The sequence below is a fragment of the Chiloscyllium punctatum genome, chromosome 46, assembly GCF_047496795.1.
Source record: "Chiloscyllium punctatum isolate Juve2018m chromosome 46, sChiPun1.3, whole genome shotgun sequence".
NCBI lineage: Eukaryota > Metazoa > Chordata > Chondrichthyes > Orectolobiformes > Hemiscylliidae > Chiloscyllium > Chiloscyllium punctatum.
The window spans coordinates 64,379,567-64,406,991 of record NC_092784.1 but is presented as its reverse complement, the minus strand read 5'-3'; the positions used below and the strand labels follow the sequence as shown (position 1 = coordinate 64,406,991).

The following is a 27,425-nucleotide window of genomic DNA, read 5'->3' as shown; positions in this document are numbered from 1 at the left end:
CAGGCGGGGGTCAGTGTGTGTGGGAGGACAGGCAGGAGTCAGTGTGTGTGGGTGGACTGGTGGGAATCAGTGTGTGCGGGAGGACAGGCGGGAGTCAGTGTGTGCAGGAGGACAGGCGGGGGTCAGTGTGTGTGGGAGGACAGGCAGGAGTCAGTGTGTGCGGGAGGACAGGCGGGAGTCAGTGTGTGTGGGAGGACAGGCGGGAGTCAGTGTGTGTGGGTGGACTGGTGGGAATCAGTGTGTGCGGGAGGACAGGCGGGAGTCAGTGTGCGCGGGTGGACAGGCAGGAGTCAGTGTGTGCGGGAGGACAGGCGGGAGTCAGTGTGTGTGGGAGGACAGGTGGGAGTCAGTGTGTGCGGGTGGACAGGTGGGAGTCAGTGTGTGTGGGAGGACAGGCGGGAGTCAGTGTGTGTGGGAGGACAGACGGGAGTCAGTGTGCGCGGGTGGACAGGTGGGAGTCAGTGTGTGCGGGAGGACAGGCGGGGGTCAGTGTGTGTGGGAGGACAGGCGGGAGTCAGTGTGTGTGCAGGAGGACAGACGGGAGTCAGTGTGTGCGGGAGGACAGGCGGGAGTCAGTGTGTGTGCGAGGACAGGCGTGAGTCAGTGTGTGTGCGAGGACAGGCGGGAGTCAGTGCGTGCGAGGACAGGCGGGAGTCAGTGTGTGTGCGAGGACAGGCGGGAGTCAGTGTGTGCGGGAGGACAGGCGGGGGTCAGTGTGTGTGGGAGGACAGGCAGGAGTCAGTGTGTGTGCGAGGAAGGTGGGAGTCAGTGTGTGTGCAGGAGGACAGACGGGAGTCAGTGTGTGCGGGAGGACAGGCGGGAGTCAGTGTGTGCGAGGATAGGCAGGAGTCAGTGTGTGTGGCAGGACAGGCGGTAGTCAGTGTGTGTGCGAGGACAGGCAGGAGTCAGTGTGTGTGCGAGGACAGACAGGAGTCAGTGTGTGTGCGAGGACAGGTGGGAGTCAGTGTGTGTGAGCACAGGCGGGAGTTAGTGTGTGTGGGAGGACAGGCGGGAGTCAGTGTGTGTGGGAGGACAGGCGGGAGTCAGTGTGTGTGGAAGGACAAGCAAGAGTCAGTGTGTGTGCAAGGACAGGCGGGAGTCAGTGTGTGTGAGCACAGGCGGGAGTCAGTGTGTGTGGGAGGACAGGCGGGAGTCAGTGTGTATGTGCAGGAGGACAGGCGGGAGTCAGTGTGTGTGCAAGGACAGGCAGGAGTCAGTGTGTGTGGGATGACAGACGGGAGTCAGTGTGTGTGGGAGGACAAGCAGAGTCAGTGCGTGCAGAGGACAGTCAGGAGTCAGTGTGTGCGAGGACAGGTGCGATTCAGTGTGTGTGCAGGAGGACAGGCGGGAGTCAGTGTGTGTGCAGGAGGACAGGCGGGAGTCAGTGTGTGCGCGATGACTGGCGGGAGTCAGTGTGTGTGCGAGGACAGGTGGGAGTCAGTGTGTGTGCGAGGACAGGCGGGAGTCAGTGTGTGTGCAAGGACAGGCGGGAATCAGTGTGTGTGCAAGGACAGGCGGGAGTCAGTGTGTGCGAGGACAGGCGGGAGTCAGTGTGTGTGGGAGGACAGGCGGGAATCAGTGTGTGCGGGAGGACAGGCAGGAGTCAGTGTGTGTGCGGGAGGACAGGTGGGAGTCAGTGTGTGCGCAAGGACAGGCGGGAGTCAGTGTGTGCACGAGGACAGGCGGGAGTCAGTGTGTGCGCGAGGACTGGCGGGAGTCAGTGTGTGTGCAAGGACAGGCGGGAGTCAGTGTGTGTGGGAGGACAGGCGGGAGTCAGTGTGTGTGGGTGGACTGGTGGGAATCAGTGTGTGCAGGAGGACAGGCGGGAGTCAGTGTGCGCGGGTGGACAGGCAGGAGTCAGTGTGTGCGGGAGGACAGGCGGGAGTCAGTGTGTGCGGGAGGACAGGCGAGAGTCAGTGTGTGCAGGAGGACAGGCGGGGGTCAGTGTGTGTGGGAGGACAGGCAGGAGTCAGTGTGTGTGGGTGGACTGGTGGGAATCAGTGTGTGCGGGAGGACAGGCGGGAGTCAGTGTGTGCAGGAGGACAGGCGGGGGTCAGTGTGTGTGGGAGGACAGGCAGGAGTCAGTGTGTGCGGGAGGACAGGCGGGAGTCAGTGTGTGTGGGAGGACAGGCGGGAGTCAGTGTGTGTGGGTGGACTGGTGGGAATCAGTGTGTGCGGGAGGACAGGCGGGAGTCAGTGTGCGCGGGTGGACAGGCAGGAGTCAGTGTGTGCGGGAGGACAGGCGGGAGTCAGTGTGTGTGGGAGGACAGGTGGGAGTCAGTGTGTGCGGGTGGACAGGTGGGAGTCAGTGTGTGTGGGAGGACAGGCGGGAGTCAGTGTGTGTGGGAGGACAGACGGGAGTCAGTGTGCGCGGGTGGACAGGTGGGAGTCAGTGTGTGCGGGAGGACAGGCGGGGGTCAGTGTGTGTGGGAGGACAGGCGGGAGTCAGTGTGTGTGCAGGAGGACAGACGGGAGTCAGTGTGTGCGGGAGGACAGGCGGGAGTCAGTGTGTGTGCGAGGACAGGCGTGAGTCAGTGTGTGTGCGAGGACAGGCGGGAGTCAGTGCGTGCGAGGACAGGCGGGAGTCAGTGTGTGTGCGAGGACAGGCGGGAGTCAGTGTGTGCGGGAGGACAGGCGGGGGTCAGTGTGTGTGGGAGGACAGGCAGGAGTCAGTGTGTGTGCGAGGAAGGTGGGAGTCAGTGTGTGTGCAGGAGGACAGACGGGAGTCAGTGTGTGCGGGAGGACAGGCGGGAGTCAGTGTGTGCGAGGATAGGCAGGAGTCAGTGTGTGTGGCAGGACAGGCGGTAGTCAGTGTGTGTGCGAGGACAGGCAGGAGTCAGTGTGTGTGCGAGGACAGACAGGAGTCAGTGTGTGTGCGAGGACAGGTGGGAGTCAGTGTGTGTGAGCACAGGCGGGAGTTAGTGTGTGTGGGAGGACAGGCGGGAGTCAGTGTGTGTGGGAGGACAGGCGGGAGTCAGTGTGTGTGGAAGGACAAGCAAGAGTCAGTGTGTGTGCAAGGACAGGCGGGAGTCAGTGTGTGTGAGCACAGGCGGGAGTCAGTGTGTGTGGGAGGACAGGCGGGAGTCAGTGTGTATGTGCAGGAGGACAGGCGGGAGTCAGTGTGTGTGCAAGGACAGGCAGGAGTCAGTGTGTGTGGGATGACAGACGGGAGTCAGTGTGTGTGGGAGGACAAGCAGAGTCAGTGCGTGCAGAGGACAGTCAGGAGTCAGTGTGTGCGAGGACAGGTGCGATTCAGTGTGTGTGCAGGAGGACAGGCGGGAGTCAGTGTGTGTGCAGGAGGACAGGCGGGAGTCAGTGTGTGCGCGATGACTGGCGGGAGTCAGTGTGTGTGCGAGGACAGGTGGGAGTCAGTGTGTGTGCGAGGACAGGCGGGAGTCAGTGTGTGTGCAAGGACAGGCGGGAATCAGTGTGTGTGCAAGGACAGGCGGGAGTCAGTGTGTGCGAGGACAGGCGGGAGTCAGTGTGTGTGGGAGGACAGGCGGGAATCAGTGTGTGCGGGAGGACAGGCAGGAGTCAGTGTGTGTGCGGGAGGACAGGTGGGAGTCAGTGTGTGCGCAAGGACAGGCGGGAGTCAGTGTGTGCACGAGGACAGGCGGGAGTCAGTGTGTGCGCGAGGACTGGCGGGAGTCAGTGTGTGTGCAAGGACAGGCGGGAGTCAGTGTGTGTGCGAGGACAGGCGGGAGTCAGTGTGCGCGCGAGGACAGGTGGGGGTCAGTGTGTGCGCGAGGACAGGCGGGAATCAGTGTGTGTGGAAGGACACAGTCAGTGTCTGTGGGAGGACAAGCGGGAGTCAGTGTGTGTGCGAGGACACGCAGGAGTCAGTGTGCGTGGGATGACAGACAGGAGTCAGTGTGTGTGGGAGGACAGGCAGAGTCAGTGCGTGCAGCGGACAGGCAGAATCAGTGTGTGCAGAGGACAGGCAGGAGTCAGTGTGCGTGGGATGACAGTCGGGAGTCAGTGTGTGCCCGAGGACAGGCGGGAGTCAGTGTGTGCGCGAGGACAGGCGGGAGTCAGTGTGTGCAGGAGGACAGGCGGGAGTCAGTGTGTGCGCGAGGACAGGCGGGAGTCAGTGTGTGCGCGAGGACTGGCGGGAGTCAGTGTGTGCGAGGACTGGCGGGAGTGTGTATGTGGAAGGACAGGCAGGAGTCAGTGTGTGCAGAGGACAGGCAGGAGTCAGTGTGTGTGCGGGAGGACAGGCGGGAGTCAGTGTGTGCGCAAGGATAAGCGGGAGTCAGTGTGTGCGCGAGGACAGGCGGGAGTCAGTGTGTGTGCAAGGACAGGCGGGAGCCAGTGTGTGCGAGGACAGACGGGAATCAGTGTGTGTGGAAGGACACAGTCAGTGTGTGTGGGAGGACAAGCGGGAGTCAGTGTGTGTGCAGGAGGACAGGCAGGAGTTAGTGTGTACGCGAGGACAGACAGGAGTCAGTGTGTGTGCGAGGACAGGCGGGGGTCAGTGTGTGTGCGAGGACTGGCGGGAGTCAGTGTGTGGGGGAGGACATGTGGGAGTCAGTGTGTGCAAGGACAGGCGGGAGTCAGTGTGTGCGAGGACAGGTGGGAGTCAGTGTGTGTGCGAGGACAGGCGGGACTCAGTGTGTGCGAGGATAGGCAGGAGTCAGTGTGTGTGGCAGGACAGGCGGTAGTCAGTGTGTGTGCGAGGACAGGCAGGAGTCAGTGTGTGTGCGAGGACAGACAGGAGTCAGTGTGTGTGCGAGGACAGGTGGGAGTCAGTGTGTGTGAGCACAGGCGGGAGTTAGTGTGTGTGGGAGGACAGGCAGGAGTCAGTGTGTGTGGGAGGACAGGCGGGAGTCAGTGTGTGTGGAAGGACAAGCAAGAGTCAGTGTGTGTGCAAGGACAGGCGGGAGTCAGTGTGTGTGAGCACAGGCGGGAGTCAGTGTGTGTGGGAGGACAGGCGGGAGTCAGTGTGTATGTGCAGGAGGACAGGCGGGAGTCAGTGTGTGTGCAAGGACAGGCAGGAGTCAGTGTGTGTGGGATGACAGATGGGAGTCAGTGTGTGTGGGAGGACAAGCAGAGTCAGTGCGTGCAGAGGACAGTCAGGAGTCAGTGTGTGCGAGGACAGGTGCGATTCAGTGTGTGTGCAGGAGGACAGGCGGGAGTCAGTGTGTGTGCAGGAGGACAGGCGGGAGTCAGTGTGTGCGCGATGACTGGCGGGAGTCAGTGTGTGTGCGAGGACAGGTGGGAGTCAGTGTGTGTGCGAGGACAGGCGGGAGTCAGTGTGTGTGCAAGGACAGGCGGGAGTCAGTGTGTGTGCAAGGACAGGCGGGAGTCAGTGTGTGCGAGGACAGGCGGGAGTCAGTGTGTGTGCAAGGACAGGCGGGAGTCAGTGTGTGCGGGAGGACAGGCAGGAGTCAGTGTGTGTGCGGGAGGACAGGTGGGAGTCAGTGTGTGCGCAAGGACAGGCGGGAGTCAGTGTGTGCACGAGGACAGGCGGGAGTCAGTGTGTGCGCGAGGACTGGCGGGAGTCAGTGTGTGTGCAAGGACAGGCGGGAGTCAGTGTGTGTGCGAGGACAGGCGGGAGTCAGTGTGCGCGCGAGGACAGGTGGGGGTCAGTGTGTGCGCGAGGACAGGCGGGAATCAGTGTGTGTGGAAGGACACAGTCAGTGTCTGTGGGAGGACAAGCGGGAGTCAGTGTGTGTGGGAGGACAGGCGGGAGTCAGTGTGTGTGCGAGGACAGGCAGAAGTCAGTGTGTGTGGCAGGACAGGCGGGAGTCAGTTTGTGTGCAAGGACAGGCGGGAGTCAGTGTGTGTGGGAGGACAGGCGGGAGTCAGTGTGAGTGGGAAGACAGGCAGGAGTCAGTGCGTGCAGAGGACAGTCGGGAGTCAGTGTGTGCGAGGACAGGCGGGATTCAGTGTATGTGCAGGAGGACAGGCGGGTGTCAGTGTGTGTGCGAGGACAGGCAGGAGTCAGTGTGTTTGGGAGGACAAACAGGAGTCAGTGTGTGTGTGAGGACAGGCGGGAGTAGTGTGTGCAGAGGACAGGCAGTAGTCAGTGTGTGCAGAGGACAGACGAGAAGCTTTTTTGTCTTTTCCACATGTGGTCCTAGCCCTCGCACCCTAACGTGATACAATTACAAGCAGCTATGTCCTAAGAGTAGGGATTGTTTGTAGTGTTCATGATTGCTCTTTCTTGACAGCTGGAGAACATTGGGAACTTTATCAAAGCAATTACAAAATATGGAGTGAAACGTCATGACAGCTTTGAAGCCAACGATTTATATGAGGGTTGTAACTTAACCCAAGTTCAGACAACACTTATGGCCCTGGCTAGCATGGTGAGTGCTTCCACTGTGACTATTTTAATCTCAACCCAAGCAACTTGGTTGATTGTCTCTTGTGTTAAGTGAGTCAGACAAAGTTAAACTTTTATTCTCCACAGGCAAAAACAAAAGGCTATCATACAAGATCGGATATTGGTGTGAGATATGCAGAAAAACAGCAACGTGCTTTTGATAATGAGACACTGAAAGCAGGACAGAATATCATTGGACTGCAGGTACAAACAGGCACAACCATGGGAAGGGGCTACTGGTTAGGAAACTGCAGGGATGCTGCGTGCACACTGCAAACACTGGAAGAGGGGAAACTAAACTGTTCATGCATGAGAAACACTGCACATTGGAGAGAGTGATCGCAGCATTGCACATCAAAGTTAATTTTATGGATTGGTTTAAGGATAAGAATGCTGCAAACCTAAGAAGAAAGAGCATTATAAACTGAGGCAGAAGTCAAAATTGTCAAAGATGATCAGTCAACTGGTGTAGATGCCAAGAGAGAACAGGAGTCAAGATGTCACATTGAATAACTTATTATAATTCTGGAGTGGACAGGAGGGAGGTGAGAGGGCTGGAACAAGATGAACTTCTCAAAGGGTTGTGCCAAAAGTCCAGACAGATTAAAATTGTGATAGGACTGTAACAGATGTCCAAAACTGAAAGGGTTGTTATCCCAAAACTTTTAGGAGCAGAATTAGGCCATTCAGCCCATTGTCTCTTCTCTACCATTCAAGGACACAATGGCTGATCTGATAATCCTCAACTCCACTTTCTTTCCTTTTCTCCATTACCTTGATTCTCTTGATGATTAAAAATTTCCCTACTTCAGTCTTGAATATACTTAAATATCCAGCCTCAACAGCTCTCTGTGAGAAGAAATTCCTCATTTCTGCTTTAACTGTGTGGCCCCTTACTCAGATTATACCCTTTAGTCCTAAACTTCTCTCAAAAGGATAAATAGCTTCTCTGCATCCACCTGGTCAAATCCTTTAAGAATCCTAGATGTTTCAATGAATTTTCCTTTCATTCTTCTAAATTCCAATGAGTACAGGCTCAATCTACTCATCCTCTCCTCATAACAAAATCCTTCCATACCCAGGATCAACTGAATGAACCTTCCTTGGACTGCCTCCAATCCCAGTATATATTTCTTTAGACAATAGGCCCAGATCTGCTCATTGTAGTCTGGCTCAGTTTTAGCAATATTGCATTCCCTTTAGAATAAAGGCCAGCATTCCATTTGCCTCCCTATTACCTGCTGAACTTGGATACTAGCTTTTTGTGATTCGTGCATAGTGACTCCCAAATCACTCTGTGCTGCAACTTTCTGCAGTCTTTCATCATTTAAGTATTATTCAGCTTTTATTTTCTTCCTGCGAAGAGCATGACCTCAAATTTTACCACATTATATTCTATCTGCCAAGTTTTTGCCCACTCACTTAGCCAGTCTACAAGCCTCTGTAGACTCTGTCATCCTCACCACTTGCCTTCCCACCTTGTGCTATCTGCAAACTTAGCAACAGTACATTCACCTGCCATCATCCAAATTATTAGTATATAAATAATTGTGGACCCAGCACTGATCCCTGTGGGCTTCACTAATTACAAGTTGCTATCCTGAAAAGTTCCCCTTTATCCCAACTTTCTGCCGACTATTCCTTAGGCAATCTTCTATCCGTGCTGATATACTACCTCCAGTGGCACTGGTTCTTATCTTATCAAGTAACTTTAGATGCAGTACCTTATCAAACACCTTTTGGAAAATTACATCTACTGGTTCTCCTTTACCTATCCTGCTTGTTACTGTTGTGTCTCTCTCCAAATGACACTCACTCATGCAGACTGATAAAAGGCTGAAGTTAAAGTTTATTCAATCAAAGGAATATCACATGCACTTACAACGTGTACAGAATACTAAATAAAAACCAAAAGAACAATAGATGTTGTAAATCAGAAACAAAAACAGAAATTGCTGAAGGAAGCGTTCTGAGAAAGGGTCTGGGTCCGAAACATTAACTCCTGATTTCTCTCCACAGTTGATGCCAGACCTGCCAAGCTTTTTCAGCAATTTCTGTTTCTGTACAGAATACTAACCCCTGGTAAGGCACAATGTGATTAGTCTTGGCTTCAGAATTCCTGGTCCAGTGGCTGGGTCCCTGACCCAGGGCTGCCTCCATGAATGCTGGTCTTAGTTCATAGAATCCCCTTAATTTGGAAACAGGCTCGGGCCCATCTAATCCACACCAACACTTCAAAGCGCACCCTGCCCCCTTCCCTATAATCCTCCATTTGCCATGGTTACCCCACTTAGCCTGCACATTCCTGGACACTATAGGGCAATGTAGCATGGCCAATCCACCCTAACCTGCACATTTTTGGACTGTGGGATGAAACTGGAGTACTAAGAGGAAACCTACACAGATGTGGGGAGAATGTACAAATTCCATACAGACACTCACCCAAGGCTGGAATCAAATCTGGGACCCTGGACTATGAGGGAGCAGTGCTAACCACTGAGCCATGTGCTGCCCCCAAGAGTGATTTGCACTACTGATTGATGTTTTGGCTGAAGTTAAATCATGTATCCAAGACCTACATCCGGCGCTCACTCATCTTTAGCTGACCTGTTTTGACGTATTTCTGTTGCCACCACCTCCAGATGTTTCCAAGTTCAGTTCCTGTTTCCATTATTCTGCGATTGCCTCATGCTGTAGTTTCTGCAGTTTCAGTCCATTCCAATCTTCAAGCTTAGTTGCTGTTTCTTGCAGGCTCAGCACAATTCATATGGGTTCACCATTTCATCCATAGTTCTTTAATTTGGTGAAGTTATTCAAGTCCATTAGTCCATATAACCTCCTCAAAGAAGTCTAATAAGTTTGTAAGAAATGATTTCTCCTTCATGAAGCCATGCTATCTCTGTGTTTTTTATATTTCAAAATGCTTTACCAAATTCTAATTTTTCCCATTGATGGACTAAGATAACAGAGGTAAAAACAATGATTGGAGATGCTGGAAACCAGATTCTGGATTAGTGGTGCTGGAAAAGCACAGCAGTTCAGGCAGCATCCGAGGAGCAGGAAAATCAACGTTTCGGAACAAAAGCCCTTCATCAGGAATACAAGCAGAGAGCCTGAAGGGTGGAGAGATAAGTGAGAGGAGGGTGGGGGTGGGGAGAAAGTAGCATAGAGTACAATAGGTGAGTGGGGGAGGGGATGAAGGTGATAGGTCGGGGGGGAGGAAGAGGGAGTGGATCAGTGGAAAAGAAGATAGGCAGGTAGGACAGGTCATGGGGACAGTACTGAGCTGGAATTTTGGAACTGGGGTGAGGTGGGGGAAGGGGAAATGAGGAAACTGTTGAAGTCCACATTGATGCCTTGGGGTTGAAGTGTTCCGAGGCAAAAGATGAGGCGTTCTTCCTCCAGGGGTCTGGTGGGGAGGGAGCGGCAGTGAAGGAGGTCCAGGACCTCCATGTCCTTGGCTGAGTGGGAGGGGAAGTTGAAATGTTGGGCCACAGGGCGGTGTGGTTAATTGGTACGGGTGTCCCAGAGATGTTCCCTAAAGTGCTCTGCTAGGAGGCGTCCAGTCTCCCCATTGTAGAGGAGATTGCATCGGGAGCAACGGATACAATAAATGATATTGCTGGATGTGCAGGTAAAACTTTGATGGATGTGGAAGGCTCCTATAGGGCCTTGGATGGAGGTGAGGGAGGAGATGTGGGATTTCTGCGGTGGCAAGGGAAGATGCCAGGACGGGAGGGTGGGTTGTTGGGGGGCGTGGACCTGACCAGGTAGTCATGGAGGGAATGGTCTTTGCGGAAGGCAGAAAGGGGTGGGGAGGGAAATATATCCCTGGTGGTGGGGTTCGTTTAGAGATGGTGAAAATGTCGGAGGATGATTTGGTTTACGCGAAGGTCGGTAGGGTGGAAGATGAGCACCAGGGGCGTTCTGTCCTTGTTACGGTTGGAGGGGTGGGGTCTGATGGCGGAGGTGCGGGATGTGGACAAGATGCGTTGAAGGGCATCTTTAACCACGTGGGAAGGGAAATTGCGATCTCTAAAGAAGGAGGCCATCTGGTGTGTTCTGCGATGGAACTGGTCCTCCTGGGAGCAGATACGGCGGAGGCGGAGGAATTGGAAATATGGGATGTCATTTTTGCAGGAGATAGGGTGGGAAGAGGTGTAATCCAGGTAGCTGTGGGAGTCGATGGGTTTGTAAAAAAATGTCGGTGTCAAGTCGGTCGTCATTAATGGAGATGGAGAGGTCTAGGAAGGGGAGGGAGGTGTCAGAGATGGTCCAGGTGAATTTAAGGTCAGGGTGGAATGTATTGGTGAAGTTGATGAATTGCCCAACCTCCTCGTGGGAGCACGAGGTGGCGCCAATGCAGTCATCAATGTAGCGGAGGAAGAGGTGGGATGTGATGCCGGTGTAATTATGGAAGATGGACTGTTTTACGTAGCCAACAAAGAGACAGGCACAGCTGGGGCCCATACGGGTGTCCATGGCTACCCCTTTAGACTGGAGGAAGTGGGAGGATTCGAAGGAGAAATTGTTAAGAGTGAGGACCAGTTCGGCCAAACGAATGAGTGTGTCGGTGGAAGGGTACTGTTGGGGACGTCTGGAGAGGAAAAAACGGAGGGCTTGGAGGCCCTGGTCATGGTGGATGGAGGTGTAGAGGGATTGGATATCCATGGTGAAGATGAGGCGTTGGGGGCCGGGGAAACGGAAGTCTTGGAGGAGGTGGAGGGCGTGGGTGGTATCTCGCACGTATGTGGGGAGTTCCTGGACTAGGGGGGATAGGACAGTATCGAGGTAGGTAGAGATGGGTTCAATGGGATAACATGCCTACAATTAAGTTCTTTTTGGTCCCCTTCCCTTTTTAAATAAACATGTTACATTGGGAGTTTTCCAGCCCTCACGAACTTTCCAGAATCTAAGAATCCTCAGAAGCTTACTGCAAGAGCATTCACTATCTCTGCAGTTAGATTAGATTATTTACAGTGTGGAAACAGGCCCTTCAGCCCAACAAGTCCACACCGCCCCGCCGAAGCGCAACCCACCTATACCCCTACATCTACCCCTTACCTAACACTACGGGCAATTTAGCATGGCCAATTCACCTGGCCTGCACATCTTTGGACTGTGGGAGGAAACCGGAGCACCCGGAGGAAACCCACGCAGACACGGGGAGAACGTGCAAACTCCACACAGTCAGTCGCCTGAGGCAGGAATTGAACCCAGGTCTCTGGCGCTGTGAGGCAGCAGTGCTAACCACTGTGCCACCGTGCCGGCCCTAAGTTCTTTCAATAATATTCTAGGATGTTACCCATTAAGCTGATGGGACTTAGCAGCCTTTAACTCCATTAGGTTCTTGGTACTTTTTCTCTAGTGCACTAGTCATTACCATCTTTGAGGTCTGCAGCACAGAAAAGGCCCTTCAGCTTATCAAGCCTGCACCAGTCAAAAACAACTGCCTAACTATTCTAATCTGTTTTCCAGCACTTGATTCATAGCCTTTTGTACCTTGGCATCCCAAATGCACATCGAAATAATTTTTAAATGTTCCGAGTGTAGCTCCCCTACCACCCTTACAGGCAGTGAGTTCCAGTTTCCCACCATCCTCCTTCCCTTCACCTGAAATCGACACCCCCTCATCACTCATCCCTCCACCAAAGGGAAAAGGTCTTTCCTGTCTACCATGTCTATAGAAACACAGAAAACAGGACCAGGAGTGGGCAACTCGAGACTAGTCTGCCATTCATTATTATCATGGCTGATCATCCAAGTCAAATAGCTTGTTCCTGCTTTTCCCCCTCCCATGTCTTTTTAATCCCTTAACCCCATGTGCTGTACCCAATTCTTCTTGAAATATACAATGTTTTGGCCTTGACTGCTTTCTGTGGTGTCGAATCCCACAGGCTCATCACTCTCTGGGTGAAGAAATGTTTCCCCGTCTCAAGTCCAAAAAGGTTTACTCTATAATCTTGAACTGTGAGCCCTGGTTTTTGATTCCCCTGCTATCGGGAACATCCTCCTGCATCTACCCTGTATCATCCTGTCTAATTTTCTAGGTTTCTTGAAGATATCACCCTCATTCTTTTAAACTCCCGGAAACATAATCCTAACCAAATCAGCCGCGCCTCATATGTCCATTCTGCCTGGAATCAACATGGCAAACCTTTCATTGTACTACCTTCATCCTTCAAAAATAAGGAGACCAAAACTAACATTTATCAACATTATACTGCTTCCATCATGCTTTTGCCCAATCAGCTTGTCCAAATCACACTGAAGCACTTCAATATCCTCTTCACAAGCTTACCCACCCCACCCAACTTTGTATCGTCTGCAAACTTGAAAGTTACATTTAGTTTCCTCAACTATATCATTAATATATATATTTTGAATAGCTGGTATCCTAACACCGGTCCCCGCAGTACCCCACTAATCACTGTCTGCCATTGGATAAAGGCTTGTTTAGTCCTATAATTTCCTGTCCGTGATTGTTACTGTATTGATTTCCTTCTCCACTTTTGCCTCTGGTTATGTTTTATCTTCTACCATGTTACAAAGGATTTATTCAGCTGTTTCCTGGTTCCCCAAAACTATTTCCTAAGCCTCATTCTCTAAGTTGCCTCTGTTCACTTTGGCTTCTCTCCTCCTTTTCAAACATTTGAAGAAGTTCTTACCACCCCTTTTTATATGATTTGCTAGTTTACCCTCAAAGTTCATTTTCTCCCTCCACTACTTAGCTGGTAATCTTTTGTTGGTTTTCAAAACGTTCCCAATCCTCTGGTTTACCACTAATTTTTGCCACATTATATGTTTTTTCTTTCAATTTGATCCTACCCTTAACTTCTCTGGTTAGTTGTGGTTGGTTTACCACTTCCTAGAATCTTTCTTCCTCACTGGGACATATTTTTGTTGTGAGTCGTGAACTACTTACTTAAGTCTGCCAATGTTCACGAAATTGCTTTCCCAGTCCATTCCAGCCAGCAACATCTTATTTGAGTTCAACATATCTACTTCCAACCCAAGTTTCTAACTGTCAAACTGAATGCTAAATTCTACCAGGATTATGGTCATTGTTTCTTGTTTACTCTGAGATCATTTATAAAACTTGTGTTATTCCACATTACCAGCTCCAAAGTACCCTAGTTGGATCCCCGTATAAGAGCATAAGGCATGTGAGCAGAAGATAGACCATTCAGCCTATCGAGTCTGCAGTGCCATTCAATCATGCCTGATATGTTTCTCAACTCCATTCGCCCCGTAACCATTGATGCCATTGACAACCAAGAACCTCTCTATCTCTGTCTTAAATACACTCAATGACCTGGCCTCCACAGCCTTCTGTGACAGTGAATTCCATAAATTCCCCACTCTCTGGCTGAAGAAGTTTCTCCTTATCTCTGGTCTAAAAGGTCTTCCCTTTACTCTAAGGTTATGTAGGGTCTTAGTCTCTCCTGCCAATAGAAACATCTTCTCTGTCCAGGCCATTCAGTATTCTGTATATTTCAATTAGATCCCCTTCATCCTTCTAAACTCCATCAAGTATAAACCCAGAGTCTTCAAACGTTCCTCATATGTTAAGTTTTTCATTCCTAGCACCATTCTTGTGAATCTCCTCTGAACCTGGTCCAGGGCCAGTACATCCTTCCTGAGATACGAGGACCAAAACTGTGCACAATACACCAAATAAAGCCTGACCAGAGCGTTATCGAGCCTCAGAAGTACATCCCTGCTTTCTATTCAAGTCCTCTCAAAATAAATGCCATCATTACATTTGCTTTCCTAACTACTGACTCAGCCTGCAAGTTTACCTTGAGAGAATCCTGGACTAGACCTCCCAAGTCTCTTTGCACTTCAGACTTTTGAATTTTCTCCCCCTTTAGAAAATAGTACATGCCTCTATTCTTCTGACTAATGTGCATGACCTCACACTTTCCCACGTTGTACTTCATCTACCACTTCTTGCCCACTCACCTAACCAGTCCAAATCCTTCTGCAGCCTTCCTACCTCCTTAATGCTACTTGTCCCTCTACCTATCTTTGTATTGTCTGCAAACTTAGCCAAGAATTTGTTCTGAGAAACTATCAAATATAGTCTATGAATTCCTCTTTCAGGCTATTTCTGCCAATTTGATTTTCCCAATCTACCCAAAGATGAAAGTCACCCAAGATCAATGTTTTGTCATTTCTTTGAGATGATGACCAAACAGGTGGATGAGGGTAAAGCAGTTGATGTGGCATATATAGATTTCAGTAAGGTGTTTGATAATGTTCCTCACGGTACCAAAATAGCTGCCCTGCAATTCTGCCATCTGTCTTTGTTTTGTCAGGATTTGTATTCCCTCCACGGAAGCTAGAAAACTTGGAGAAATAATGATATTTTGAAAAATGACCATATTACGGGGGGGGGGGGGGGGGGGGGGGGGGGGGTGGAGGAGGAGGAGGTGGTCTTGGACATCTTAAAATGAATAAAGGTGGATAAGTCCTCCAGACCTGATCAGGTGTACCCCATGACTTTGTGGGAAGTGATTGCTGGGCCACTTGCTGAGCTATCTGTATCATCTATAGCCATACCTGAGATGCCGGAAGACTAGAGGGTGGCTAATGTGCGATTTGGTGGACAGCGAAGGTTCCCTCATAGTACAACAGGATCTTGATCAGATGGGCTAATGGGCCAAGGACTGGTAGATGGAGTTTCATTTAGATAAATGTGAGGTGCTGCATTTTGGAAAGGCAAACCAGGGCAGGACTTTTACATTTAATGGTAAGGTCCTGAAGAGTGTTACCAAACAAAGAGACCTTGGGGGTGCAGGTTCACAATACCTTGAAAGAAGGCATTTGGCATACTTGCCTTTATTGGTCAGTGCATCCAGTATAGGAGTTGGGAGGTCATGTTGCAGCTGTACAGAACATTGGTTAGGCTACTTATGGAATACTATGTTCAATTCTGTCTTCCTACTGTAAGAAAGATGCTGTAAAATTGAAAAGGTTCAGAAAGGATGTTGCTGGTTTTGAAGGGTTTGAACTATGGGAATAGGCTGGGCCCATTTTCCCTGGAGAGTGGGAGGCTGAGGGATGACCTTATAGAGATTTATAAAATCACGAGGGGCATGATAGGGTGCATAGCCATGGTCTTTTTTTCCCCAAGAGTAGGTGAGTCCAAAACTCGAGGGCATAGGTTTAAGGTGAGAGGGAAAAGATTTAAAAGAGACATAAGGAGCAACATACTCACGCAGTGGGTGATGCTGCCAGAGGAAGTGGTGGAGGCTTGTACAATTACAACATTTAAAAGGCATCTGGATGGATATATGAATAGGAAGGGTTTAGAGGGATATGGGCCAAATACCAGCAATTGGCACTTGATTAATTTAGGATATCTGGTCTGTATGGAAGAGTCAAACCAAAGAGTCTGTTTCTGTGTGTACATCTCTATTATTCTATAACCCAACCCGCCTGTATTTAGTTTAAAGCCCTCTCTATGGCTTTAATTTTTCGATTTGCATCTGTCATGCCCACCCCACAGAACACCTCCCTTCTACTCCACTACTGGTGCCAATGCCCCAGGAACTGAATTACCACTGCAGTAGTATGAGGGCAAGAGTTGGGGGACAAATGTCAAGGCGTGGGGTCCAAGGACCAGGAGGGAACAGCTAATTGCTAGTGCTCGATGCCAGCTGCATTTTGCTGAGGTCAGGAAGGGAACTCAAGGCCAGAAGGTATAATGAGAGTCACTGTTTTGCCAAAGTGGCTAAAAGGGATGGTTGGGAGGAAAGATAGAGGCTGATTGGGGGAAGTAAAGGAAGATACAGAAACTGCAGATTGTGCTGTGGGTGAAATGAAGGCTACAGTTGGGTAAGGGAAGTCGGAATGGTCAAAGGAGTGTGAAAAGCAGGAAACTGCAGGTTGCAAAGGTTTGGCTGGTATTTATTTGTAGGGAGAAGAAAGTCTGCAAGTGAAAGAAGAGAAAGGATAGCTGAAATGAAGCACGAGTCTAATGACGACCATGAATCCATTGTCAATTGTTGGAAAAACTCATCTGGATCACTGATGTCCCTGAGGGATAGATGCTGCAATCCTTACCTGGTCTGGCCTACATGTGACTCCAGACCCACAGCAATGTGATTGACTCTTAACTGCCCTCTGGGCAATTAAGGATGAGCAATAAATGCTGCCTAGCCAGTGATGCCCTCATCCAGTGAATGAATAAAGAAAAAAAATGGTGTAAGGCTGAAAGTACAATTGAGAATCAACTGGAATACCGAAGGTCCAGGCAGGGAGATGAAAACATGAATAAGAAAAGCAAAGAAATGAACTATTAAAAGATTAGTAAATGACATAAAGGGAAATCCCAAAATCCCAAACATATAAACAGGAAGAGAGTGGTTAAAAGAGGAGTAGGCACAATCACAAACCAAGAAGAAGATTTACCAATGGAGGCAGGGGACATGGCTGGCGTTAAATAAGTTCTTTGTCTATATCTTTACAAAGGAGGATGCTACCCGGATCATGGTGACAGAGGAAGAAAACCTGTCACTAGAAGGGATTAAAATTAATAAGGAAGAAGTTTTGGATAGATTGTTGGGACTGGGACCGGGTGAGATGCACCAAAGGACTTTGAAGGAAATGACAGCAGAAATTGCAGACAGATTGGCCATAATCTTTCAGTCTTACCTGCATAGTGATTGTAATAAGGTCAGCTAGGTGGACCTCATAGAATATGAGTTCCCTGATTGAACTAGATTAACAGCCCTTATCAAGGAGTCCTGGTTGATAGTTAAGGAGTGTCAGACATCCCGTTCACTCTGACAGCTGGCTCTGAGGAAGTTGGATCACTTGCAAGGACTTTGCTCATGTAAGTAAAGGGTGACACGGTGTCAGGATACTGGTCTCTGTGGGGTTATTCCACTCTGGACCCAAGGAAGCTGCCAGAAGACTACAGAAAGATTAATATTATAGCCTTGTTCAAAAAGGGAAACGAAGGCCAGAAAGGATTTGGTGACCTCTGTGTTTTCCACTTTTCCCTGTGCAGCCTCCATCTTCTATCCCAATCATCCCTTCAGGCCACCTTAGAGAAAAAAGGTATATCTTTAGATGTGCAAACAAAGCAAGGGTGATGTGAGAATTTTTTTTTCTCATAGTGAGTAGTTAGTGTATGGAGTGCATTGCCTGGCAATTTGGTGAAGACAGATTCAATTGAGGCATCCAAGAGGACATTCAATGTTTTTTTTAAGCTTGCACTGGTATGCAGGGATTTGGGGAAAAGGCAAAAGATTGGCACTAGATAGTTGGACTAGATAATAGAGCCCATTGTAAGCATAATAGGCTGAATAGTCCCCTTCTGCACCATTATAATTCTTTGATTCTGCAAATAACTCATTATGTAAATTTTTACAACTGAACATGATATCTCTAGCTTAAGGCTGCAGATGATCAGGAGCTACACTGTGCAGAAGGTCGGTGTGGATGCTATAGTAATTGTTAAATTTAAATCTGAAATTGAGATGTGAGATAAAGTACAAAAGGGCCTGGTTAAAATATCCCAGCTACGTAAATGTGATGGAAACTCATCAGATGTGACCTCATCAATATGCTGATGGTGTCTTTAGGATGACGACTTGCTGTATGAAATATGTATCACGTATTTTGCTTACATATGCCTGTTGTCTTATGTCAATTTAAATATATTATCTAAGAAAATTAATGTTTTTCTTGTGTGTCATGGCTTAGGTTTAATGGGGTTGATAATTTTGATTTTGATGAATTGTTCTAAATCTGTTTTTGTGCAAGTCCAAATATGTCAACACGAATACTGAAGTAATGGATGTAAGTTTGCTCACTGAGCTGGAAGGTTCATTTTTCAGACGTTTCATCACCATACTAGGTAACATCATCAGTGAGCCTCCGGATGAAGCACTGGTGGTATGGCACACTTTTTATTTATGTGTTTATGTTTTCTTGGATTGGTGATGTCATTTCCAGTGGCGATGTCATTTCTGGTTCTTTTTCTCAGGGGTGGTAAATGGGATCCAAGTCAATGTGTTTGTTGATAGAGTTCCAGTTGGAGTGCCAAGCTTCTAAGAATTCTTGAGCATGTCTATGCTTGGTTTATCCTAGGATGGATGTGTTATCCCAGTCAAAGTGGTGTCCTTCCTCATCTGTATGTAAGGATACTAGTGAGAGTTGGGTCATGTCTTTTTGTGGTTAGTTGATGTTCATGTATCCCATTTACCACCCCATGAGAAAAGGAACAGGAAATTATATCACCAACCAAAGGAAACCTAAACACATAAATAAAAAGCTGGCCATACTACCAGGCTCACTGATGATGTTACCTAGTATGGTGACAAAACGTCTGAAAAATGAACCTTCCAGCTCAACGAGCAAACCTACATCCAGACTTTTTTATTTAAATTGACACTATTGTGGTTTGGATGATTTAAGTAGTAGACTAGGAAGTTTCATTAAGTGGAAAGATATCACCACCCCAAAGTCAATGACATTACACTGATGCAAGTACTTATTCAAGCAAGCTCATGGATGTTAAATACATTATTTACATGGGCAGACATTCTGGACATAGATGCAGTGAGAGAGAATTCCAATAACCAAATTGCTGCTGACAGGATCAACTCTGGCAGAAAGGAAAGATAAGCCTTCAGCAGATTCAGAGGGTAGGATGGTTAGTGAGAGTGGGATAGGACAGCTGATCCTATTAAGTTAATCAAGAATGCCTTAGTAGAATATTTAGTGGACACTGGAGACAACAGAGAGAATCTATAGGCTTATATAAGAGGAAGGTGAACATTGAACGGAAGCTAGAGAATAGGAAAGTTATAGACTGATGAAGGGCAGGATAGGATTTTGTGGTGGCTGAGCAGGTACCTGGGTAAGAATAAATTAAAACAGATGAAAGTCATGAAAGAAAATGGGGAAGAAAACAAAGTGGAAATAGAAATAATAGACTTGATTCCACAGCAGCAGACAAAATGAATAGGCAGGGGGAAAAACTTGATGTAGAGTCCAGAATACAATTTTTATTCCTGCAGAGAGATGACAACAACTGTAGATTTTTCATAGAATCATACAGGACAGAAGAGCCCCTTCAATCCATCAGGTCTACTCTAAATCTACTCTAGTCCAATTTTACATCAATTTCTCCATAGTCTTGAATGATTAGATTAGATTAGATTAGATTAGTGTGGATGTAATAGATCAAGTGCTCATCCTAGTATCTTTTAAAGGTTGTGAGGTTTCCCACCTCAACTGCCCTCCAAGCAATGTCCCTCTAAGCTACGTTTGCACACATACCTTCTCCAATGTTCTGCACATGGCAATCAGCATCAGCAACTTCCAGTTCCAGAAATCGCTGATGCACATGGGAGCTTGAAGACCCAGGCAGCACCAGGAAGAAAACCAGAGGGAATGCAGACACTACATTTCCATTTTTAAAGTTTTTTTTTGGAATAACAGCAATCTTAGCTCTCTTTTCATCTTTTTGTCATTCTCCCTCACTCCACTGATTGTTAAGAATACGCAATGGCAAATTTAGTAGCAGGCTTTGCCAGTAATAAAAAGAAGGGGTAACTGCACTGTACACTGGAGGGAGGAACTTTGCAGTATACACAGTTTGGTATGAGCGCAAAGACACCCTGATAATCTGGGGAATCCTATAGATTGAACAAGTGATTCTCTTGGGAGAGGTAATTTCCTTAAAATTAACTAAAGGTAGAAGGCTGCTTTTCTGTTAAAGGAATGTTCAACTTCACAGAAGAAAAATATTGACTTCCAACCAGAGGGATTCCTTTACTTAACCTTGCACTGCAACCCCTTCCGAACCCCTCCAAAACCACCGTCACCACACTAAGTGAGCAAGTTTCACAAACACTTTTGCATTTTTTCTACCAGATGGGAACAAATAAATTTGCCAGCCAGCAGGGGATGACAGCATATGGTACCAGAAGGCATTTATATGACCCAAAAACTGGAGTGGAGAAGCCGCTTGACCAGACTACCATTAGCCTCCAAATGGGAACCAACAAGGGCGCCACACAGGTATGGGGAAGCATCTGAAAGCGTGAAGACAGGAGGAAATTGATATTTTTGGAAAACAATGACTTCTACCTAAAAATGGCACTGTGTAAGAGCAATCAGGTCAAATCTCATTGCTGTTTAATGGAAGTGATTAAATCTTTAACCGGTATGGAAGAATAAAGAAAATTTTACTGGGTAGACACTGAGTATCATGATATGAGGTGGGTTGCAGATTGTAGACTATATAAACAGAGGGCGTGGTAGAGGGTTTTCAGGGGACAGGCAGAGTACATTGATCATTCTTTGACAAAACCTATTACTAATTTCAGGCTGGAATGACTGCTCCAGGGACACGAAGACACATCTTTGACAACAAACTTGGAACTGAGAAATGTGATTCCACCATTGTGTCACTGCAGATGGGAACAAACCAAGGGGCTTCACAGAAAGGGATGACTGTGTATGGGTTGAGCCGGCAGGTATATGATCCCAAGTACTGCTCCACTCCCAACTTCCCCATCAACAATGGGAACCAGCTAACCAGTGGCTCTGAATGCAGTGAGAGTGACTACCCAGCAGAGTACAAGTACAATCAGCAAACAGATTCCAACCGTCATAGGCAAATATATCAGGATTTTGAATGAGAGCAGAGTGGCACTGCTTAATAAACTGGCTTGTACAAATGTGCATCGCAGCCTTACACATCTCTCAGGTACAAACCACTTAGCTACACAGAATGCTTTGTTGCTCGTGCAGTGTTAGGCTCTGCTGGTTGAATTATATTTGGAAACCTGAAACATTTCTTTGAACCAGTGTTGGGGGATCAATCAATTCCAAAAGCTGTAATAATAAGCCAGATTAATGTAATAATTGGCAAAGTACCCTGAATGTATCCATCCAGATCTAATTTAAAACAATCATCTCTCATCCTGCTTAGCTTATATATTCATTATAACATTTAAAACAACATTAAAATACAAATTAAAGTTTAATTTTAATAATTTTCCTACTCACCAATTTGTCAGCACTTGCTCGTTGTTTATAAATCTTTCTGTAAATCAACTCACTGTAGTAAACTTTTATACAATGTATGAATTGGCTGCCATTGGAAATCACTCTTTCTACAGTGACCCACACAGGAAACACTGCACTGATCCACCAATCATTTTTAGATATCCTTATTCTGAGCTTAACAATCATGTACATGAGAAGATTTAACAATTCAGACACTGAATGAGATGGATGCATGTCACTTGGGCAGGATTAATTCTACAACATTAACTTTGAAAACCGATCCCACAATTTTCATTGCTGCGATGTCTGTGTGGTAGTATTGAGACAGAAATTTTACGAAGCTTGAAGGAGTTTAACCTCCAACTCAGCACTGGTACAGAAACAGCAGCAGAGGAAAACCTGAGATGATGAGAATGCTTTAACAGCTGTTAATTAGGTTAGTTTTTAGATTTTGTATTCTTTTTTCAGTATTGAACGTTTAAACATTATAACCAGCAATTATGTAGTGACTTGTGTAGATGTGTAAATCTCCTGCTCACAACAGCACTTCTCAAACTCAACAAATACGTCTCAAGTTGCAGGCACACAATTAGACTCCGAACTCTATCAGAAGATCACTGGTCACACCAGATCTCTGTGCTTTCCTTCACCTGGCTCACTGCTGTTTATTCAAAAACATGAAATCCAAAAAAAATGTGTAGCAGTTTAATAGTCAGACAAGCGAAACATGATATTTCATTTCAAAAGAACAACAGAATGACAACCATTCTCAAAATAGACTTAGCCATCAGGAAGCCTTACATAACAAACCTTAATCAGGTAGTTACTGGTTACATCAGGTCCCTTTGACTCAGCTTCCTTACCCAGGCCCAGCACCTCGTGGACCCAATGTCCATATATGGGCTCAGCATATTGTGGCAATACTTAGTGCAGCACATAAACTGGAGAAATGTCACTGCAGATACAGGTCAATGATGGAAGATGTAGACAGAATGGATTCAAAAGAAGCTCAAACATACCGACTAACGTCTGCAAATCACTTTAATCAATCTCAAATAGATTAGATACTTACAGTGTGGAAACAGACCCTTCAGCCCAACAAGTCCACACCGACCCACCACCCACCCAGACCCATTCCCCTACATTTACCCAACACTATCGGCAATTTAGCATGGCCAATTTACCAAACCTGCACATTTTTGGGCTGTGGGAGGAAACCAGAGCACCCAGAGGAAACCCACACAGACACGGGGAGAATGTTGCAAACTCCACACAGTCAGTCGCCTGAGACGGGAACTGAACCCGGGTCTCTGGCGCTATGAGGCAGCAGTGCTAACCGCTGTGCCACCGTGCTGCTAGAATCAGGAAATCTCCAGACAGTAATAATTCTTTACCTGTGATCTGGCTATGTGATTGTTCACAGTTCATTAAGTGATGTTAAACCACCCTATGTGGCTAATTAAAAGGCTTTTTTCCTGAAATGAGTTTAATGTGAATTGTGTACTGCTGTCCTAATACAGAGCACATGATGCCACTGTTAGTTAATAAAACCAAACTAAACCAAGCTTCTGATTTATTGAATAAATGCTCTTATAGCTCATGTTCTTACCTTAACATATCAGGCACGTTAAATCTACAATTCAAATGCTCTCATTCAGACACTGGATTCAACAGAATTCATTGACACTTTCCCATTGGAGCCCTTACTCAAACATTCTTGTGAAGAATGTGAAAGTAGAAAAGCCTCAGGTTTCAATTAGAGTCATAGATTCTAAAATATTTATCCACAGTAGGACACAGGTTCCTTTTTAAATCTTTCCTGTCTCACCTTAAACCTAAGGGGCAACATATTCAGAAGATGGGGGATGCGTAAATGGAATGAGCTGCCAGAGGAAATGGTGGAGGCTGGTACAATTACAACATTTAAAAGGCATCTGGATGGGTATATGAATAGGAAGGGTTTAGAGGGATATACGCCAATGCTGGCAAATAGGACTAGATTAATTTAGGATATCTGGTCGGCATGGACAAGTTGGACAGAAGGTCTGTTTCCGTACTGAACATCTCTATGACTCTGACAACTTTTCTTTTTACACACGGAGTGGTCAGTGTGTGGAATGAACTGCCAGAGGAAGTGGTGGATGCAAGTACAGTTACACTGTTTAAAAGACATTTGGGTAAGTATATGAATAGGAAACATTTAGAGGGATACAGGCCAAATGCAGGCTTTGGGACTAGTTTAGTTTTGGAACATGGTTGATATGGACTTGTTGGACGAAAAGGTCTGTTTTCATGCTGTATCACTCAATGACTCTATATGCCCTATGAAACAACAGTGGGGAGATAGTACCACAGTGATAATGTCACTAGAATTTAAATTCAATTAATAAAGTATGGATTTGAAAACTAGTTTCAGTAATGATTAGCATTAAACAATTGCTGATTGTCATAAAGACCCATCTGACTCACTAATGTCCTTCAGGGACCGAAATCTGCCATCCTTATTTGGTCCGGCCTAGATGGGACTCCAGATCCAATGCATTACAGTTGACTCTGCCCCCTAAAATGGTCAAGGAAGCCATTCAGTTCAAGATTAATTATGTATGGGCAACAAACGTTGACAAGGCCCACGTCCCATGAAAGAACATAAAAAAGCCTTTCTAGATAGTGCAAGAGGAATACATAAAAATTCTCACAGCAATGTAATGGATTCTGTATGTAGAGTCAACAGATACAGAGTAAATCTGGCATCAGTTACTGGTGCGACACAACATTTTGGTATGCCAGCCATCGTGAAGGACTTGGCCCAGAATTTCAATCATCATCCCACACAGTCAGGGATCACCACCTGCAGTCTTCTCTGTTTCTCATTCCATAAATGCTGCAGGACGTGCTGAGTATCTCCAGCATTTTCTGTTTTAATTTTAGATTTCCAGCATTCAGTTTGTTCATTCTGAAATCCATGAAACTGCATAGCTTCCACAGTCTATCCTTAATGATGATGTGAGGTGCCAGTGTTGGATAAAGTCAGAAGTCCAACAGGCTTATTTGAAGTGTAGCCTCCACAGCACTGCTCACTTCACCTCAGGAAAAGCCTTCTCACTAACTGATGGTACAACTGATGTGTCCAGAGTATAGAACCACTGGTGAAAAAACAAGGTAGTGAAAACTTCTGCAAGGAGTTTTTTCTCCAATCACAAATCAGTTCCTTTTTGGGACAAAAGATACAGTGATTGGAGCAGCAGCCAGCCGTGTGAATGCGAGACTTCATTCAAACTGAGACCTTAATACTGGAGTGGTTGAGTGACTGAGCAGTGAGATGAAGGAAAGACCGCAAGTGAGAGTTTCCGTGTTGCCAGATGGATGTTAGGGAAGACCAAGTATGCAAGAGGGTGGCAAAAACACACACAAAGAGAAGGTGCATGAGACGGATGTAGATGTAGGGGGTTGCAAGGGGGAGCAGGTACACAGTAAGAACCATAAATATTTTTTTGAGAATGAAAATTGGAAAATCAAAAGTTGTGGCCAATGTCTAGGATGCAGATTTTACCATTTTTTAAAAATTCAAGTCAAAAGTGAAATTGTATTGTGATTTACATAAAGTCAAGTGACTTTTGGAAAAGCTGAGCTGTTTAGAGAATTTCTTACTTTGACTAGACAAATAGGTGGAAGGGGCAATGGGCTGCAGGTTACCTAGCAACAACATTTAGACTGTTGGAGTTTCTATTTTGCCAAACTGGAAAGTGGAAATGTTGGAAAAGTGTGCAACAAACACAAAGACAGGTTTCTTTCTCTGTTATGGAGAGATTTGCAAGAGAACAGTGGTCTCCCTCTTTCCTTCCCTTTGGCTAAAAGGCATTGTTCAAAGACTCTGATAAACAAGACCAATCTAAACGGCCATCGATCAGAAGTGAGGATTTTCAATTGTCCTGAGACTGACAGCAATATGATCTTGTTGACAGACACCAAAACAACTAAGAATGTCACTTCATTCCACTTTTGAGTTTTGGTCTTTTGATTCACAAGACTTTATTATTGTCTGCATTTTTCCACTGACAAAGATTCTGCAGAGCTTTATGTTCCATCTTACACAATTATAATAGTAGTTAGCAACCTGTTTTGCCACTTGTTAAACACTAAGTACATTTTTGTGTTTATAAATGAAACCTGTTTGGAGTCATATTTTTTAAACCCTAGCTAATAATAAACCAAATTAGCATCTTGCGCATTCAATTGTACATTTACATCTTGTGAAGTAATGGAGATTCATCAACAATGCATTCAACATAGAACAACATAGAACAATACAGCGCAGTACAGGCCCTTCGGCCCTCGATGTTGCGCCGATCAAAGCCCACCTAACCTACACTAACCCACTATCCTCCATATACCTATCCAATGCCCGCTTAAATACCCATAAAGAGGGAGAGTCCACTACTGCTACTGGCAGGGCATTCCATGATCTTACGACTCGCTGAGTGAAGAACCTACCCCTAACATCAGTCCTATATCTACCCCCCCTTAATTTAAAGCTATGCCCCCTTGTAATAGCTGACTCCATACGCGGAAAAAGGTTCTCACTGTCAACCCTATCTAACCCCCTAATCATCATTCCTCAGTGATGGTGCGAAAGGGTGTATAGCGGGCCAGGGATGAGCAAAGAGAGGGAGATGTGAGCACAAGCAAGGTAAATACCTGAGCCACCCATACACAAGGAAAAGCGAGCAAGAAGGCATGAACTTGAAAACGAGAGGGTGTAGGAGAGAGACAGTAACTGACTGAGATAGGGACTGAGAACATGGAACATTACAGTGTAGTACAGGCCCTTCACCCCTCAATATTGAGCCAACCTGTGGATACAATCTCAAACCCATCTATTCCATTTTCATCCATGTTTATCCAATAACCATTTAAACGCCCTTGAAGTTGGCAAATCTACTACTGTTGTAGACAGGGCATTCCAAGTCCCTACAACTCTGAGTAAAGCAACTACTTCTGACAATTGTCCTGTATCTATCACCCCTCAATTTAAAGCTACATCCCCTCATACTCGAAAAAGGCTCTCACTGTCCACCCTATCTAACCCTCTGATTATCTTGTATGTCTCAATTAAATCACCTCTCAACCTTCTTCTCTCTAATGAAGACAGCCTCAAGTCCGTCAGCCTTTCCCCATATGACCTTCCCTCCATACCATGCAACATCCTAGTAAATCTCTACTGAACCCTTTCCAAAGTTTCCACATGCTTCCTATAATGCAGTGATCAGAACTGTATGCAATACTCCAAGTGCAGCCGGACCACCGTTATATACAGCTGCAGCATGACCTCTTGGTTCAGAAAGTCAATGGCTCCACGAATAAAAGCTAATACACCGCATGCTTTCAGTATAAGGGAACAACTGAGGTAGGGTGTGTGTGTGCTTGTGAGGGAATGAGAAAGGATATACTGTCGAGAGAGAGAAAGAGACAGTGAGAGAGAGAGATGGTGAATACATAAGAGAAGGTGGGGCATGCAATAGTGAGAATGAGTGTGTAAACCCAGAGACTGGGAATGAGGTGGACACACACACCCTCTTCAAAAACTAATCACCTACTTTGGTTGGAAGAGAAAGAAAACCCAAGCTGAAAGGCAACCTACTATTGCATCCCACTCATAGAAATTCTTCCCAAACCAGAGGCAAACTGCAAGTTAGTTAAACCCAACCCAGTGAGAAAGACTGGAGGCTTGGTCTGTCCTACTCTGTTGCTTAAATTGTTCTCTATTGCTTGGTACTTTTTTTGCCCATCTTTACTAATTAAAATTTATAGGATTTATGTTCTTGGTGAGCAATTTATATTTTCTTCATGCCTTAACTTCAATATTAGGTCAGAAGTCACATAACACCAGGATATAATCCAACAGGTTAATCTGAAATCACAAGCTTTCGCAGCACTGCTCCTTCAGTAGGTTATGTGGAGGGAAGCATACAGGCACAGAACTTTTATGCAGAGAGATAATGGTAAGATAATTCCAGTAAATGAATAGTGTAAAAGATAAATACAAATGGTGTGAGTGGAGTAT

The 27,425-nt window shown here is 46.8% G+C and overlaps 1 protein-coding gene across 9 annotated transcripts in view; it reads left to right on the top strand.

Annotated features, from left to right (window-relative positions):
- Positions 1 to 23,698, top strand: part of LOC140468242 (calponin-1-like) — a 112,179-nt gene extending 88,481 nt beyond the window's left edge. For 5 of the 9 annotated variants that reach the window (XM_072564522.1, XM_072564523.1, XM_072564524.1 and 2 more), the window contains 4 exons: positions 6,174 to 6,311; positions 6,416 to 6,532; positions 20,225 to 20,371; positions 20,680 to 23,698. In XM_072564522.1, the coding sequence (XP_072420623.1) occupies positions 6,174 to 6,311; positions 6,416 to 6,532; positions 20,225 to 20,371; positions 20,680 to 20,994 (717 nt within the window). In that variant the 3' untranslated portion in view covers positions 20,995 to 23,698. The remainder of the gene's footprint in view (positions 1 to 6,173; positions 6,312 to 6,415; positions 6,533 to 20,224; positions 20,372 to 20,679) is intronic. The other 4 variants (XM_072564520.1, XM_072564518.1, XM_072564521.1 and 1 more) reach the window with 3 other exon arrangements.
- The last annotated feature ends 3,727 nt before the right edge of the window (positions 23,699 to 27,425 follow it).